This window comes from Pelodiscus sinensis, chromosome 15 (genome assembly GCF_049634645.1).
Source record: "Pelodiscus sinensis isolate JC-2024 chromosome 15, ASM4963464v1, whole genome shotgun sequence".
Lineage (NCBI taxonomy): Eukaryota > Metazoa > Chordata > Testudines > Trionychidae > Pelodiscus > Pelodiscus sinensis.
In genome coordinates, this window is record NC_134725.1 from 24,975,468 (window position 1) to 24,992,295 (window position 16,828).

The 16,828-nt window shown below is 44.2% G+C and overlaps 1 protein-coding gene across 5 annotated transcripts in view; it reads right to left on the reverse strand.

The window, feature by feature from the left end:
* The window catches only part of ADGRD1 (adhesion G protein-coupled receptor D1), a 327,867-nt gene that overhangs the window by 51,941 nt on the left and 259,098 nt on the right, over positions 1-16,828 (reverse strand). For all 5 annotated transcript variants that reach the window (XM_006120531.4, XM_075898421.1, XM_075898422.1 and 2 more), the window contains one exon: positions 15,297-15,363. In XM_006120531.4, the coding sequence (XP_006120593.2) occupies positions 15,297-15,363 (67 nt within the window). The remainder of the gene's footprint in view (positions 1-15,296; positions 15,364-16,828) is intronic.

The window sequence follows — 16,828 nt, forward strand, 5'->3', positions numbered from 1 at the left end:
AATGGTCTATCTAGCCCAGTATCCTGTCTGCCGACAGTGGCCAATAACAGATGCTCCAGAAGGAGGGAACACAATATGTGATCCCTCCCATCATTCATTTCCAGACAGAGGTTAGGAACACCATTCCTACCCATCCTGGCTAATAGCCATTGATGGACCTAACCTCCATGAATCTATTTAGCTCTTTTTTGAACCCAGTTAAAGGCCTAGCCTTCACCACATCCTCTGACAAGAAGTGCGCTAAGTGAAGAAAAACTTCCTTTTGTTTGTTTTAAATCTGCTGCCTATTTATTTTATTTGCTGACCCCTAGTTCTTATATTGTGGGAATAAGTTAATAACTTTTCCTTATTCACTTTTTCTATACCAGTCATGATTTTATAGACCTCTATCCTATCCCCCTCAGTCTCCTCCACATATCCTTACTTTTAATTGTGGATTACATTTTAAGCACATATTAAGGATCTCACCATTTTTGGTCTCCCTATCTTTATTTCATATATTTGCACACAAAGAAAGAGTCAAACTATACTGGCCTGATTCATGTGAGAGTCCAACTGAAGACAATAAGCCAGTTGCTAAGGTCTTTATTCCAATTTTACTCAAGCAAAATTCCCCTAATAATCAATCGATGGTTTACTTTGTAATGGACTCAGTGAAACAGGTCTGTTCCCACAGTAATGGTTTTCTGTTCCTTGAGAATGGTTAAGAACTCGCAACTCTTATTCAATGGAAATGTTCCATACCTTACAGAACTGAACCAAACTGAATATAGATCCTAAGAACCTGTTATCAGAGCTAGTTGTGTGAGAAAGTCTAGTAGACAAAAGCAAATGAAACCAATTTTCTGAAACACAAAGGCTGTGTCTACACTGCACCCCTTTTCCGGAAAAGGAATGCAGATGAGACAAGTCGGAATTGCAAATGAAGCGGGGGATTTTTTCCGGCAAAGCCCCGAGCCAGAAAAAAGCGGCAGCCATGTTTATACAAATGAAGTGGGGGATATTTAAATCCCCCGCTTCATTTGCAATTCCGACTTGTCTCATTTGCATCCCTTTTCCAGAAAAGGGGTGCAGTGTAGACACAGCCAGAATGTTTAGCATTTGTAGCTGAATTTCAGATTCAAATTTTATCTATATGAGAAACTATTTCAAGCCTGGACTTCAATGATATTTGGGGAATTCTGAAACACTAGTTGTTTGTAAATTCTTGGAATTTCTCCTGTAAAGTCACTGTCAAATCCCCTATGCAGTATGGCAGAGTGATAGCAAGAGAACACTGTGATCTTACTATAAAAAAGCAAAGACTAATCATAAAGTTATCAAAGACTTCTTAAATTTCAGTTCCACAGTTTTATACTTTAGTGCAATGTTTTCTGCTTCAGCTGAAATATCTTGTATTCCCAAAGCCTAAACATGCCGCAGTTTGGATTTGCTTATAATACCCAGAGAGGGAAAGCTCTCTTTAAAAGACTGGGTTAAATCAGGAAATAAGTTTTGTGCAAGGTTAAGAAATCATTTTAAGGCAGATAAGTTATTTTAGGAAATTAATGTTCACATGTAGCCTAAATAAACAGATTAGCTATGAACTTCTTACTTTATTAATGTTCTAGCAAGCAAAATATGGAAGCAAATGCACTCCAATTATAATATGAAACAAAAATACTGCCACTGAATTGTTCCATCAAAGACTATTTTTGACACCTGGTAATGCTGCAAGACTACATAACTGGCCTTGAAATACAACAGGAAATGTATTTCCTTTATTTCCCTAACTTTTTAATCTGAATTTAGTTTTGTTTCATCCAGATCGCCTCCAAATCTTATTAGATTTTTGTTGCTTCTCTAGTGCACTCCAAAAAACCCAGGACAAAGGCCTGGCATTCTGGGACTTGTGCATCCACTCTTGGACAAGTCTTGGAAATGCAAACATATTCACAAAAATACATTAAATTAATTCAATCCATTGACCAAGCTGCTTGAGAACTCAAAACATTTACTGAACAGATTCACTCATTCTTAGGTTTAATGCATTTTCTGGAGATTTGAGTTAATTTTTCTGCCATCACAGTATCGTTAACAGCAACACTAACCTCATAAGTTATTGTGGCAAAGATCCACTGCCAAAATCCTGTGGGAAATCTGTCGTGGCAGTTATGCAATTCCATATGCTGCTAATCAGTTAAATCAGATGGATGTTCAAAGTTGGAAGAACAAGAGGCCCAATTTTGCTCTCTGCTACACTAAACCAATTGTGACCTTGTGGTATTGCTTTAAAGTGAGTTACTTTGGATTTTCACAATTTAGAGGAATTCACGCATGGAAATTCTGCAGCTCAGGTCAGGGTACAGCAAAAGGATTGGGAATGGAAGAGATACACAGTACAGCAAGCAGTGATGGAAAGGTCTAATCAGACTTTTCCGTCCCCTTTCCTAGCTTTAGTTTTTAACATTTGATTTCTTATGGGTTTAATTCTTTCAGAAACACTGCATGGCTTGGGTAGGAAAAACGGAGTAAGGAGTTTTACTTTAAATGATAGAGTGCTGGTGCTCAGGCACAGATAGGGATACAGCTAAGACAGCTGCAGTCTTGTGAGTTGCTCATTTGTGACTCCATCCAGAAAAGTTACACCTTGTGGAATGAGGTGTAACAGTTAACTCGAACTAAGGACTTAGTTCAAGTTAACATTTGATGCCACGTGTAGCCACGGCCAGTTAGTTTGGACTAAGAAGATTTAAAAATGGCGCCTGGACAGGAAGATGCAAATAAAGCCTGGGATATTTAAATCCCAGGCTTCATTTGCAACTTTGAATGCCTACATTAGCCTCCCTAGTTCGAACTAGGGGGCTAGTGTAGATATATACCTTAAGTGAGTGCTTGACTCAAGTTAAGCACATGCTTGGGCCTTCTTGCTTCAGGGTCTCTGAGCATTAGGAGCCAAATTCTGTCTTGCTTATTCCACAAACTAGCTGACTTAAATCAGCAGGGCTACTTGCAGAGCAAGGCACTATGCAGTGAGAACAAGAGACTCAGACCCTTTGGGTGATTTTCAGTTAGCACCAAAGAGACAGATTCTGCTCTGTTTTCTAATAATAAAAAATATTTTGAAATCAGCAGAGGGAGACATTGAAGCTTAGGATACCATACTGGAACTGGCAAGTCTTGGATTCTGTGCTCAGCTCTGCCTCTAGCCTGCTGGGTGAGCTTGGAAAAATCACTTCGCCTCCCTGAACCTTTTGTTTTCCCATCACTAAAATGGGGATAATTATATTGAACATCTTTGTAAATTGCTTTGAGACCTCCTGATGAAAAGTGCCATGTGAGAGCTAGCTGTTATTATTACAGCATTGGATTATTAAGCACGAGTAAGCATGGCAACTTGTTGCCTTCAGTGCTTAGTATTTACAAAGGAGTACCATTTTAGCCATGGATTGCATAGTGAGACCACAGCCCCATTTCCCAAAGGAACGGCATCTCCAAGCCACTGATTGAAAAGCCACCATAGTACAGAATTCTTCATTATGATGATCTTTTCTCAGATGTGCACACTCACCTACAAAATTGCTGTTGAAGAGAAATTCAACAGTGGGGGCTCTTGTGCATTTCAAAGCGGCAGCACCTACATGGAGCCCATGGTCAGTGGGGGACTCTGAGTCAGCTGGGAAGTCCCCAGCTGATCCCAGGCCACTTTGAAATGTCACACACAGCCAGGGTCAGCTGGGGAGCTCTAGCTGATCCTGGGTTCCACTTGGCATTTCAAAGCAGCAGCTCCACACAGAGCCTGGGATCAGGTGGGGACTCCCCAGCTGACCCCAGGCTCCACGCAGCTCTGCCGCTTTGAAATGCTGCAGCAGTGTTTCAAAGGGGCAGCGCCCCACAGCTGATCCTGGGATCTGTGTGGCACTGCCCCTTTGAATCTCCACAGTGGTGTTTCAAAGCTCCATGCAGCACTGCTGCTTTGAAATGCTAAGGCAGCGTATCAAAGGGGAAGCGCCGCACAGAGCCCAGGATCAGCTGTGTGACATTGCCCCTTTGAAATGCTGCTATGGCATTTCAAAGCAGCTGTACCACACGGAGCCCTGGGTATGGCTCCCTGTGGTGTTGTCACTTTGAAGAACCCCCTCTTCTCGATAAGCATTTGCTTATCCAATAGTTGACTGGTTGACTAGTACTTAACATCCTTAGTCATGACTCTTCCACCATCCCTTAAAGCTAGCGGGAGCTCAGCTGAGATTAGCTAGCTGGTCATTTTAGCCAGGTGGCAGTCAGGGGCAGCCCAGGATGGCTTGTGTGGCATAGTTGGGGGCTGTCTGCTCAGTGACCTGGGTCCCCCTGCGCTGTGATGGGAGATTCTCACTGACTCTCCCTAATGTGTATTAATCCAAACATCCAGGCTCAGCCTCCCAGGGAGGGAGACAAAGGAAGGAAGGCGGAGACAAACACCTGGCTGGGAGGCAGGGCTGGAAGAGAGGTTTAGTTTCTGTCTGAAATCATGGAGGAGGCAGCCTAAGCAACGGGCTGGGATTTAGGGGCCCAGTATCTCCCATCTCAAGGGGGGCTGAGGCATCCTAGGCCTGCCCTGTAACCGGATTACATCTGTGCTGTGCTGTATCCTGGAGAAGCAATAAACTCCCTCTATTCTACTGGCTGGCAGAGTTTGTTCGTGCCACCACGGGAGTGCAGGAGGTGGGGGAACTCTGACTGCATTGTCACAGCTTGTATCGGGGGCAGCTTGGGGCCAGACAGGCAGCAGCCCTGTGGTCAGCCCGGCACTTGGGGTTGACCAGCATCCTGGTGGTTGGACCAGCCCTGAAGGCTGGAAGGCAGCCTGGAGATCAGGGAAGTTTGGCTGGGGATCCTCTGTCTATAGGGTTAGGAAGTGGAGGCTCAGGGCTCCATAATGGGAGGTTGAAGGGGCATCTTAGGGTAGGGCCTAGGGTGAAAGGGGTAGTCCAGGAGGCTACCTTCCCTAATAGAGGCATTCATGCACTCTCCATGAGTGGCACAGATTTGATGAGAGGCACTCCCCCTTCCCATTCCATGAGGAGGGGCCTGCAAAGCCTACTGCCCCTGTGGAATGATTGCTTATAGCCGTTTTCCTCTGCTGAGGCTCCCTACCATGGACACCCCACTGCTGGGAGCTTTAAGGATTTTAAGTACTACCTTTTGAGCCATGCTTTCTTAGTAAAACAACAGTTCAGACAGCTAATAGCTAGTTTGCTACTTTAAAAGTTTTTGCTACTAAATAAGGGTCTGTCTACACTACCCTCCTAGTTCGAACTAGCGGGGTAATGTAGGCATACCGCACTTGCAAATGAAGCCCGGGATTTGAATTTCCCGGGCTTCATTTGCATAAGCCGGCCGGCGCCATTTTTAAATGCCGGCTTGTTCGAACCCCGTGCCGCGCAGCTACATGTGGCACGGGGTTCGAACAAGCCGGCATTTAAAAATGGCGCCGGCCGGCTTATGCAAATGAAGCCCGGGAAATTCAAATCCCGGGCTTCATTTGCACGTTCGGTATGCATACATTACCCCTCTAGTTCAAACTAGCGGGGTAGTGTAGACATACCCAGAATGACTAAATACAAACACATGCACATGCACACACACACACACACACACACACACACACACACACACACACACACACACACACACAAAACACAAGTTAGCAGTTAGACTGGCTGTTACCCCTAACGGGTATTAAACCATTTTTCAAGTAGACTATTCAGTTGGCATTGGGATCACTTTTGCTGCTCTTTTGGCTAAGCTAGAGTTGGAACATTTTGCATATTTTATATGAACATTAACCCAGTTCATTTGCTCTCCCTACATCTGGCTCACTTTTTCCTTTCTCCAAATAACTGAATCCACATGAAAATATAACTTGTCCTTCCAAGAATATTGTGTAACAGATAAAAGGTTAGAGCTGGGTACTTTAGCACTAATTCACACTGGTGAGCATTTAGTCTTATGGAATAGTGTCACTGAAGTCAAAGTTTGGGAGTAAGTTCTTTACCATCTGCTGCTTTGTATTTAATACTATTTTGGGGCATTAGCTTAGGAGGGCTTGATTATACGATTGACTTACACAGGAAGACAGAAATTGCTGAGTCAATAATGAAACAATTTAAATATTGTATTATTTGAGCCCTTTACTATTCATTGGTTTGCCTACCCTAGAAACACTACAATGGCACAATTGTAGAATTACAGTACACACACTTAGTAAAGCCACCAAAGGGATTCTTCCATCACTTGAAAATGCATCTCTCCAAGGCTATGTCTACACTACAGAGTTTTTGCACAAAAATGGCCGTTTTTGTGCAAAAGCTCGCAGAGCGTCCCTACCTCAAGTGCGTTTTTACGCAAGTAAAATGAAAGAACAGAGGAGGTTTTCTGGTGTAGGTATTCCTCATTCTACAAAACAGAAGCCTTTTTGCAAAAGAGTTATTTTGCAAAAAAGTGTGTGTGTACGAGCAAGAGGGATTTTTGCACAAGAAATGGCATCCAGGGGAAAAATGGTGCCCTAGGGACCAGTCCATCCAAGTTAATCAGAACTTTATAGTTCCTGTCTGTTGGTCCTTCTTAAAGCTGCAGGCACTCTGGACAAGACTTGTGACAGGAAGCTGGGCAGAGAACAGGTCCCTCACTGCATGGCTCTCTCTTGCCACTGCCATTGCCACACATGGCAGAGCAAGAAGCCCCTGAAACTGCACTGATCCTTCCAGGGAGCAACCCAAGGGGTCCCAGGACCCGTACCTCCAGGCGGACCAAAAGGCATACCCCAACATGGTCTGGCCTGGAGATTGCAACCCTCTTGGAATTGTGGGGCGAGGAGGAGTCCCCCCAAGATCCCCAGGCCAAGTGGCGCAATGCCAAAATATTTTCATGGATGGTCGTATCTCTGGAGGAGCGAGATCATCCTGCTCAAACCATGGAGCAAGTCCAGAGCAAGGTGAAGGAGCTCTGTCAGGGTACATGAGGGCCACTGAGCACAACACGCCTTCAGGGGCAGGACCCCACACCTGCCCCTACTATGCAGCACTCCACCACATATTGGGGGATGGGGAAATGTCTTCATCATGGTGGACTCCAGACTGGAGACCCCACTAGTTGTTTGCCCGGAGGTCACCCCTGAGGACGAGCCAGAGGGCCAGGGCCAGCCCCAGGAGGAGCAGGAGGTGCAGGAGCCAGGGACTGTGACACTGTCCCTAAAACCTCCTCGCCAGCCAGGATATCTCCCAGGCCTCCTTGGATGGGTGGGACAGCACAAGCCCTCAGGGACAGAGCTTTCCCTCCACTCCCACTCCATCCCTACAGTCCCCATCCCCCCTCTCCTGAGGGTCCCCCTTATACAATACACTCCCCTCCCTTTCTCCTTCCTCTTCCACAGCCCTGTGCAGGGACTGCTGCTCGAGAGCTCTTTACCTGCATAAGGAGGGCCCCAATGGTGGACTTCCCCACTCCAAACTGGTTGCCCATGGACCGGTCTGTCTAGGGTGGCCAGCTGGGCGATTGCAACCTGCTTCTGCAGGGGGATGGCGGGCTGCAGGTGGGTGTTGCATCTTTGAAGGGCAGGTGTGAGACAGGCACAGAGCTTGAGGAAGGTGGCCTTGAACATTTGGAAGTTGTGCAGTCACTACTGGTCGTCCCACTGCTCCAGGACCAGCTGATCCCAACAGTCCAAACTGGTCTCAAGCCTCCAAAAATGGCTCTGTACAATGGGGTGGGGCAGCCACAGTGGAGCAGCTGAACCCCTGGAAAGGGTCCCAAGAAGGAGCTCGGAGTACACGTCCACCAAGAAGAAGCAGACAGCTGGCAGCAAATGCTGCAAGAAATGCAACATGGCTGTGTGGGGCCATTGCCTGCCCCAGGGCAGGTCTGGCTCCATAGCACACAACAAGGAAAAAGCTGTAGCATCCCAAAAAAGTACAAGGAAACTACAGCAGGCACTTGTCCCTTGAAGACAAGCAGGCAGCAGCAGCAGAAAAACGACTATCCAGAGGGGTTCTTTTAAGCACATGTCTCTGCAAGGCTCCAGCACCAGCCCTCAGAAGCAACTGGTGACTTAAAGCCCTGCCTGAAATGGTTCCGGGTAGCCTTTTTTGCAAGAGAGCAGTCTATGAGTCTGGATGCTCTCTTGCACAAAAGTGCATCACTTTTTCTATGTGCTTTTGCAGTGTGGACACTGTCTTGCGCAAGAAGTTTTTGAGAAAGATCTCTTCTGCAAAGAGCTTCTTGCGCAAGAAACCTGTAGTCTAGACATAGTCCAAGTGGTGGTAGGTAAGTCAAGAGAAGAATCATTCCATCATCACAGCAGAGTCTACAACAAAACTTAGGTCAACTCAATTGCATTGCACAGGGTATGAAAGCTTTCAAAACTTTGAATGATGTGGTTAAATCAACCCTTCTACTGTAGGCCAGGCTTTCCCCTCTTAAATATAAATCTACCTACAGAAGCACATAAATTATAAACAGGCAAGAAAAAATGAACATATTATGAAAAAAAATCCCAACGCCAATACTGGCCCATCTTCAGGAACCCACATATTGGTTACTTGTACATCTGTTCTTCCCTTTCACCCGACAGACAAATGTGGGATTTTTTCAGTTATGCCATTAACTTCATCATTAAGATGTTGGTATGAAGCAATTTTTGCCACCTCATAGAATCATAGGGCTGGACGAGACCTCAGGAAGTCATCAAGTCCAGCCCCCAGCCCAAAGCAGGCGCAACCCCAGTTAAATCAACCCAGCCAGGACTTTGTCAAGCCAAGACTTAAAAACCTCTAGGGATGGAGATTCCGCCACCTCCCTAGGTGACCCATTCCAGTGCTTCACCACCCTCCTAGTGAAATAGTTTTTCCTAATATCCAACCTAAACCTCCTCCACTGGAACTTGAGACCATTGTTCTTTGTTCTGCCATCCATCACTACTGTGAACAGCCTCTCTCCATCCTCTTTAGAACCTCCCTTTGGAAAGTTGAAGGCTGCTATCAAATCCCCCCTCAAATCACCAAGTCTGTAAAACTGAGACATAAGTGTTTTCCCCTGGCCTGATAAATGTCTACAGAGCCCTAGCATTTCCATCACTATTAACTTCTACAGGACTTTTCACAGCACATAGAGTGGGCTATTCTGACCATGAAATGTGCTGATTCAGATTAGCCAGGCTCTGTCAGATCCCCAGATGTAGCCCCACAGGTAGAGGGAAGTAGTAGAACTAGCTCCTGCCTTCCTCTTTGCACGGAGCTGCAAAGTCCAATCTACCATGCTTAGATTATTGTAAAATGCTGTGAGGTGGGGAATATCATGACTCAGAATATAAGAACGTAAAAACGGCCATACTGCGTCACACCAAAGGTCTATTTAACCCAGTATTCTGTCTTCTGACAGTGGCCAATGCCAGATGCCCCCAGAAGGAGTGAACAGAACAGGGAATCATCATGTGATACCTCTCCTGTCATCCATTTCCAGCCTGTGACAAACAGAGGCTAGGGACACTGTTTCTACTCTTCCTGGCTAATAGCTATTGATGGATCTAACCTCCATGAATTTATCTGGTTCTTTTTGGAACCCTGTTAAAGCCCTGGTCTTCATAATCTCCTCTAGCATGGAGTTTTACAGTGCACTGTGTGAAGAAAAAATACCTTTTGTTTGTTTTAAACCTGCTACCTATTAATTTCATTTAGAGACCCGATTTCTTATGTTATGGGAACAAGAAAATAACTTTTCCATACCTGTCATGATTTTATAGACCTCTATCCTATCCGCACTTACTCTTCTCTTTTCTAAGCTGAAAAGTCCAAGTATTTTTAATGTCTTCTCATATGGCACCTGTTCTAAACCACTAATAATTTTTGTTGGCCTTTTCTGAACTTTTTCCAGTGCCAGGATACCTTTTGGGAGATCAGGTGGCCACAGCTGTATGCAATATTCTACAGCTCTCCTGTTTCCTTGTGCCAATGCTCATCTGCAAATGCAGTGAGTATGCTCTGCCAGCAAAGGAATGTTTGGGGGCATCTCATCAGAATCTTTCTTTGAGATGCTAGCTCACATTGTGCTGTTAATGGTGAAGGCAGTGCCCCCATTCTGCTACTACAGTGTTTCTCCACCTTTTTTTTATAAAGTACTCCTTTTTAAATATATATGTACATATACCCCCAGTACCTAGAGTTTTCAGACACACTATTTCTTTTTCTACCATTGCAACACATTTTTTAAACAACTTAATCGTAGCTAGGTGGATGATGAAATTTTTGGTTCTGAAAAGTACAAAAATAATGAAGTATTGTAAAACTTAAAACAAAAATTCAGTTTTCTCCAAATTGCAGTTGTGTTGATGCCCCTCCCCCCCATCTCCAACTTCTCTTGAGTACCCCTAAGGGTACTCGTACCACTGGTTGAGAAACACTGTGCTACTATACCAGAGAAATAATAAGGGCATGATTTTGTGTTGTACCTCCTCAGTGAGCACAGATGGATCAGTCTGGGTGTGTGAGTGTGTGTGTGTGGGGGCGGGGGTTGGCATTGACAATGTGCTTCAGTCACTCCCCATCCTGCTCTCTCCTACAAGTCCTGTCCCCACCACAGACCCCTCACTGACACAGAACTCCTGGACCAAGGGAATTCCATTGCACTCAGCTCAGAGGTGAAAGTAAGTGAGTGCATCCTGGCATACAGCTCCAGCAAAAGCTGTCTGAGCTGTAGCAAAAGCCAGCAGGTAGATATTTAAAGAACTGGCAGGGATCTGGATTGCAATAGGGCAGTACCTGTAAGAAATGTTAAGTTACTTTCACCGCTGGTTCAGCTCTTTTCCATCACTGCAAAGATTGCTCAAAATCCATACTTATAATTTACAAATTGAAATAAGGAAGTGTGGTTACTCACATCAATATGTTTACCTCCTGATCATTTGCATTTTTGTCCCTGACCCCACAATCCTACTGCAAGAGTTGTAGGGGCCCCATTGATTAGTGTCAGTGGATGATGCCGTAGAGAGGTTTTCTGAGGAGTCGAGATCTCCTTAATCCCAGAAAAAAACCCTGACATCTCAAATAATCAAAGTGATTAAGCACCAGTTCACTGTAATTTAATGTGTGGGCATCATTAAACCACTGTAATACATTCATGTATCAGTAACTGAGTCATGAACCTGCACTCTTTTCTGGAAAGATTAAATTAATTACAACCAACAGATGTGCCCAAAACAGCCATCTGAATGTAGCAGACCTGCTTGAACCAGCCATTCGTTGACCAAATGTTGAAACTGTAGTGCCTAATGTTTCATTCCAAAGTGGAAGAACAGCCTGAATTTCATATCATTTTACAGCTCTGACATGGGGTTACAGGGAAGGGTCATGTGCATGCAGCATCATTCCTTCCTCAGAACTCCGCTAATGGGAACATCCACATAGGAACTACCTGTGTAGGGAGTGATGCACCTCCAAACTCCTGGCCTAGCGCTTTGTGTCCCAGCTTCTGGCCCCAGACATCAAGGGCTCTGCTGCTGGCCCTGCATACCAGGTTCATAGCTACCAACCTGTGCTGCTAGCCCTGTGTGCTGGGGTTCTGGGTCGAGCCCAATGTGCCAGGGGCTCTGCTGCTGCCCCATGCAGCAGGTTCCTGGCTGTTGCTTGCACAACAGAGGCTCACTCTACCTAGGGCCCCACATGCTGGAGTCCCAGTTTGAGCCCTGTACACCTCTGCAGCTGGCCCCATGTGTTGGGACTTTTCTCATGGCCTCAGCTGAGGATGATAGTAGACAGGGCTATGGGGGCTCAGCACCCCCACTTTTAAAAATCTTTCTGTGCTACTGGATGGGAATAACTTATCTAGTCATTCATTACCCATTTGTGCAATGAGCCAAGTGCCTCAAAGCCCCATTGACTGCAATGGGATTTGAGGGCACAAAGCACACAGCCCCATGTACAGAACCGCCGGCATGTTAAGAGCAATATATGTGAACACTATTCCCTTGGAGTTACAGGGACTCAGTGGCATATAGTTTGCTTTGCATGGGGATCTCTTTGAGGAGACATTTAAAAATCCAAAAGCTGTCTGTTCTGCACACTCAATCATGTCCCCAATGCACTTGTTCATAAGAGCAGAGGCTTCCCTAGTATCTTTGGTCAAATTACTCCCCTCCTCACATTGACCCTTTCAGAATAAAGAGCAATGTGGGGGACGTTCTGATTTCCACCAAGTGGTAAGTATCTCCAGAGAACCATCCAACAGCAGAGGCTCTGTCTAAGTTATACCAGTGGGTCTCTCCCTATACCTGAGGGGCTAGCTTAGGATTCAGCTACATTAGTGGGGATGAAGTGGGGGGTGGAGTATCTCAGGCTGGAGGGACATGGCCAATCTCTGATATCTTTGTACTCCCAGAATGGCAAAAAGGGAGCAGAGCAGGGCAGAGAATATGGCCCATGAAATACAATATAAGGCATCCAGTGTATAAGTGGTTTGCCGGTGTTTTCTTTCTATTTCTGCCTCTTTCTGTTCCAGTGTCAAAATCTATTGGCCAAGAAGAATTTCAATTGCTCTTACGCTTGACAGCAATAGCATTCATAATAAATGATGGCTAACCCATGCACATTAATATCCTCTGCTTTTAATGTTTTTAATTAATTTTTACATTTACAATATTACTGATTCTTCCAGAAAATGCAGTAGAAGTCTGTACTCAGCAGGCGTCTATTTTGGCAAAGATTTTATTCTGTTTATCTATCATAAATATTTACCTTGATTATTTGAATATTTATTTTAAATCACAGGAGGCCGGTGGGAGCAGCAGCAAGAGGCCAGCAGGGCATCTGGCAAGAGCAAGTAGTCGGCAAGCGGGAGCAAATGGGACAATTACATTGCTGGACTTGTGAGCCTGAGAGGCAAAGGACATTGCTCAACCCACTTGAACTGAGACATTTACACGTGGGTTGGTTATGAACTCTGTGTTGTTTTCCCAAGTTAATGACATGTTACTTCTCTCCCTTTTTTCATTAAAAGTTTCTTTTCTATGCTCAGACTCTGCTTGTGAGTGGGGAAGCATTGCCTTTAGTGGTACTCAGGGTATGTGAATTTCCCAGGTAGTAGGTGGGGCTCAAGCTAATTCTGTGTGAGATGGATGAAAAAGAACTCCTAGATATTGAACCCTACCCTGGCTGCTGCCAGTGCCACCTGGGAGAAGGGTTCCACGTATATGCAAAGGCAAAATTAGAAAGATTTTAATGGCAGCAACTGCAGTTTGATTTGAGAATTACTGTAGTAACAAATAATTTCTAATTTTAAACTTTAATGCTTTAATAGCTGCATACAATAATATCTGTGAGTTTCTTATAACTTGATTATGTTGATTATAGCTTCATGTTAAAAATAGTTTTATTAAATGTACTGTAGCTATGTTCTTATTTGCAGTTTATTTTAAAAACTGCACATTATGCTGTTTATAAATAAACCGGGGGAGATACTTTCCTAATACAGAATTTTACATTTTTTAAATATTTGGTAACATGTATTTAAAAGATATACTATTGATACTTTAATAACATATGGCTTAAATATGCATCCACTACATACACTGAAGATCATGTAGTCATGTCAGTAGTTTCTATGAGAAATGGTGATACAATTGGTCCCTTAAACGTTAAGGACAATTTATAACAATCACAATGTTTTGAAGGTAGGTACCTAAATAACTCTGAGGATCTGGCTATGAAATTTTAGACATAGAAATGGGCCATGAAATTTACATATGGACTCATGACTCTCCAAAGTTCAGAGGTGCTTTGGATTCATCTTAGAGAGATGGACTTTAAACTGAGAAGTTTAGATTATAATCTGACTAGCATCAAAATCCAAATGGGGTCAGAACTCGTGTTATAGATCAGGCTCATCTGTAGACATGCCTAATTTTTAGGAACTAGGCAAATGACCGGGCTTTGTTTATCCTGAATATGGCTCTTAGACTTCCTGAACAATGAATGGAGGGAAATAGGTGCCTGCAAATGGGTTTCTCAAAAGCCAAAAAATGAGGGAAGTAGCTGCCTAAGCTAGCCCATGGAAGATGCTACAGAGAGGAGTCATGTCTTAAGCCTCACTGCTATCAGGGAGTTTAATGCCTAAATTGAAGGCTGGAGGGACAAACTTTCCTCTGATTGTGTGTCGGATGTGGGGTATGACTGCTTCAAGTTCCCTCTTTTCCACTTCTGCATCATAGGCAAGTGTCTCCTACTCTGCCTCCTTGCTACCCCTAGGCATTTTTGTGAGCTCAGGTGAGGCATTGGTCCCATAAGCACAAACAGAATGTATTGCCTGTCTTGGGCCCTACAAGGGAACTAGGCAGAGAAAGCACTCTCTTATCTTAGCTTGTGAAACACCCTGGGACTTAGGCATCCGGATGCCAAAAGTGAGACAGCAATGCTTCTGTTGCAAAAATGTAGGTGCCAAGGGAATGTAGGCTTCTACAGGGTTCTGTAGCAGCTGAGTGGTGGTTTTGTGAATACCAGTGGTTCTGGGATACAGGCCCCTAAAGTGGCTGTCTGGTCCTTCTATGAATGTAGCACAAGGGTGGGCAAATACTGGCCCATGGGCCAGATATAGTCGTTCAGAGTTAACCCCGGTAGACCCCCACCACTATGTTTACCTGCACAGGCATAGGAACCGGTGATCACAATTCCTGTTGGCTGTGGCTTGCCATTCCTGCCAATGTGAAGCACGGGAAACGGTGTCCCAGTCCACACTGCCTCCTGCTGCTGCCTTTGGCTGGGAATGGGGATCTGCAGCCAACAGGAACTGTGATTACCGGTACCTGCTGCCATGAAGGTAAATACAGAAGCAATGGCCCACCATGGGCTAATCTGGGGAACTGCCTATCTGTTATTGCCAACCCCGATCTAGCCTATAACACTCAATTGGAGGGATATAGCTATAATGGCATATTGTATTCTAAATAAACTTTTCTGGTAGTTTTCATGCATTTTTTTCCATTACAATTTCAGTGGTTGGTGACAGTTACAGCTTATGGCATGAAGAGATGCACTGTGAACTAGTGAAATGAACAGTGTATTAATCAGCCCACCAAAACAAATACTACCATGTACATCAAAGTAAAATGAGGGCATCTGAATGAATAGAAAGAAAATAGTGTGGACAGAAACCATGCAGTCCCATTGAATTCAGCGGGGCTGCCCAGTGTTACTGAAGACAGAATTTAGGCTTCTACTTTCAAGTGAAGCCGCACTGTAAAACTGAAACACATGTACAAGGAGAGGCTAACAGCAGCCACAGAATATACATACCACAATTACAAACAATGCAGGAGCCACAAAAGCCCAGATTGCACCATTCTTCAGCGAAAGCCAGCAACTGCAGGGAGAAAGCAGAATGGAAAATATCTCCTCACTACTGCAAGATTAAACACATGGTCATATAATTAGCAATGCACTTAATGAGAAAGAGAAGTACCAAAGGACTGAGAAATTCTACAGCAGGAAACATGGAAGGAGCTAATTGGGAATCCTCTTGTTTTCTCCCACTCCTTCTGCTCAAGGAATCCCTTGGATTGTGTACCACATAGGAAAATCTATGACTATCTGCTGTCATGGGCCTCAGCCTTACGATGGTGAAGGAGACACCAGGAGAAAATACTTAAAGTATCAGAGGGGTAGCTGTGTTAGTCTGAATCTGCAAAAGTGATGAGGAGTCCTGTGGCACCTTATAGACTAACAGATTTATTGGAGCATAAGCTTTTGTGGGCAAAGACCCACTTCATTACATGCATGTAGTGGAAATTCCAGAGGCAGGTATAAATATGTAGGCATAACAAAAGAGTACCAATCAAGAGTAAGGCTAGAGACTTTTGCTGAGCTACAGTTCATCTGCAAATTTGACACCATCAGTTTAGGATTGAACAGACTGTGAATGGCTAGCCAACTACAAAAGCAGTTTCTCTTCTCTTGGTGTTCACACCTCCACATCAGCTGCTAGAAGTGGGTCTCATCCTCCCTGACTGAACTGACCTCGTTATCTCTAGCCTTACTCTTGATTGGTACTCTTTTCTTATGCCTATAAGGTGCAACAGGACTTCTGGTTGCATCTACATAAATTATGTTTTTTGGCAGCTGCACCAATTAATATGGTGTTGATCACAACAGAGGCTTCCCATTGTCTTTGCATCAAAAACAAAATCTAAGGGTAGGCCTAGATTAGGAGTAAATTCCAATTACTATACACAAGCCCTGCTGCTTTAATTGCGCAGCTAGAGGAAATGTACTTTGATTCAAACTTTGGCACCATCCCCACAATGGCAAGTCAATGGAAGAAATGCTCCTGTCATCTTCCCTTACTCATTGCAAAGAGTAGGAGTACCGACACTGATGGGAGCACCCTCAGTATTCAATTTAGTGGGTCCTTATTAGACCCGCTAAATCAAACTCCAGAAGTTCAACTTCCGGAGCATTGCTCTATGATATATATGTGGTCTAAGAGCTTCTCTCGTGATTTTTTTTTCAGGCTGCTGGGGGGACGAGGAAGGCATTGGAATGAACAAAAGCAGAAAGAAGGTTTTAACAAAAGCCTATACAATCCTCTAATGACTTAAGCACATGAATTACCTAATCATCAAAATCATTTTTTTCTCGCATGCTTAAGTTCTTGCAGGATCAGACATTCTGGTATTCTCTCAGGTCAATTTGCCTTTTCAGCTTACAATGCTCCATACTAAATGTTCAGAATTTTACTCCCCAAAACATCTCTAAATCTCGTTTACTAATTAAGATTAACTTTGTTTAATTAATCAGTCAGAGATCTCTTCTCTTACTACAAAAATTTT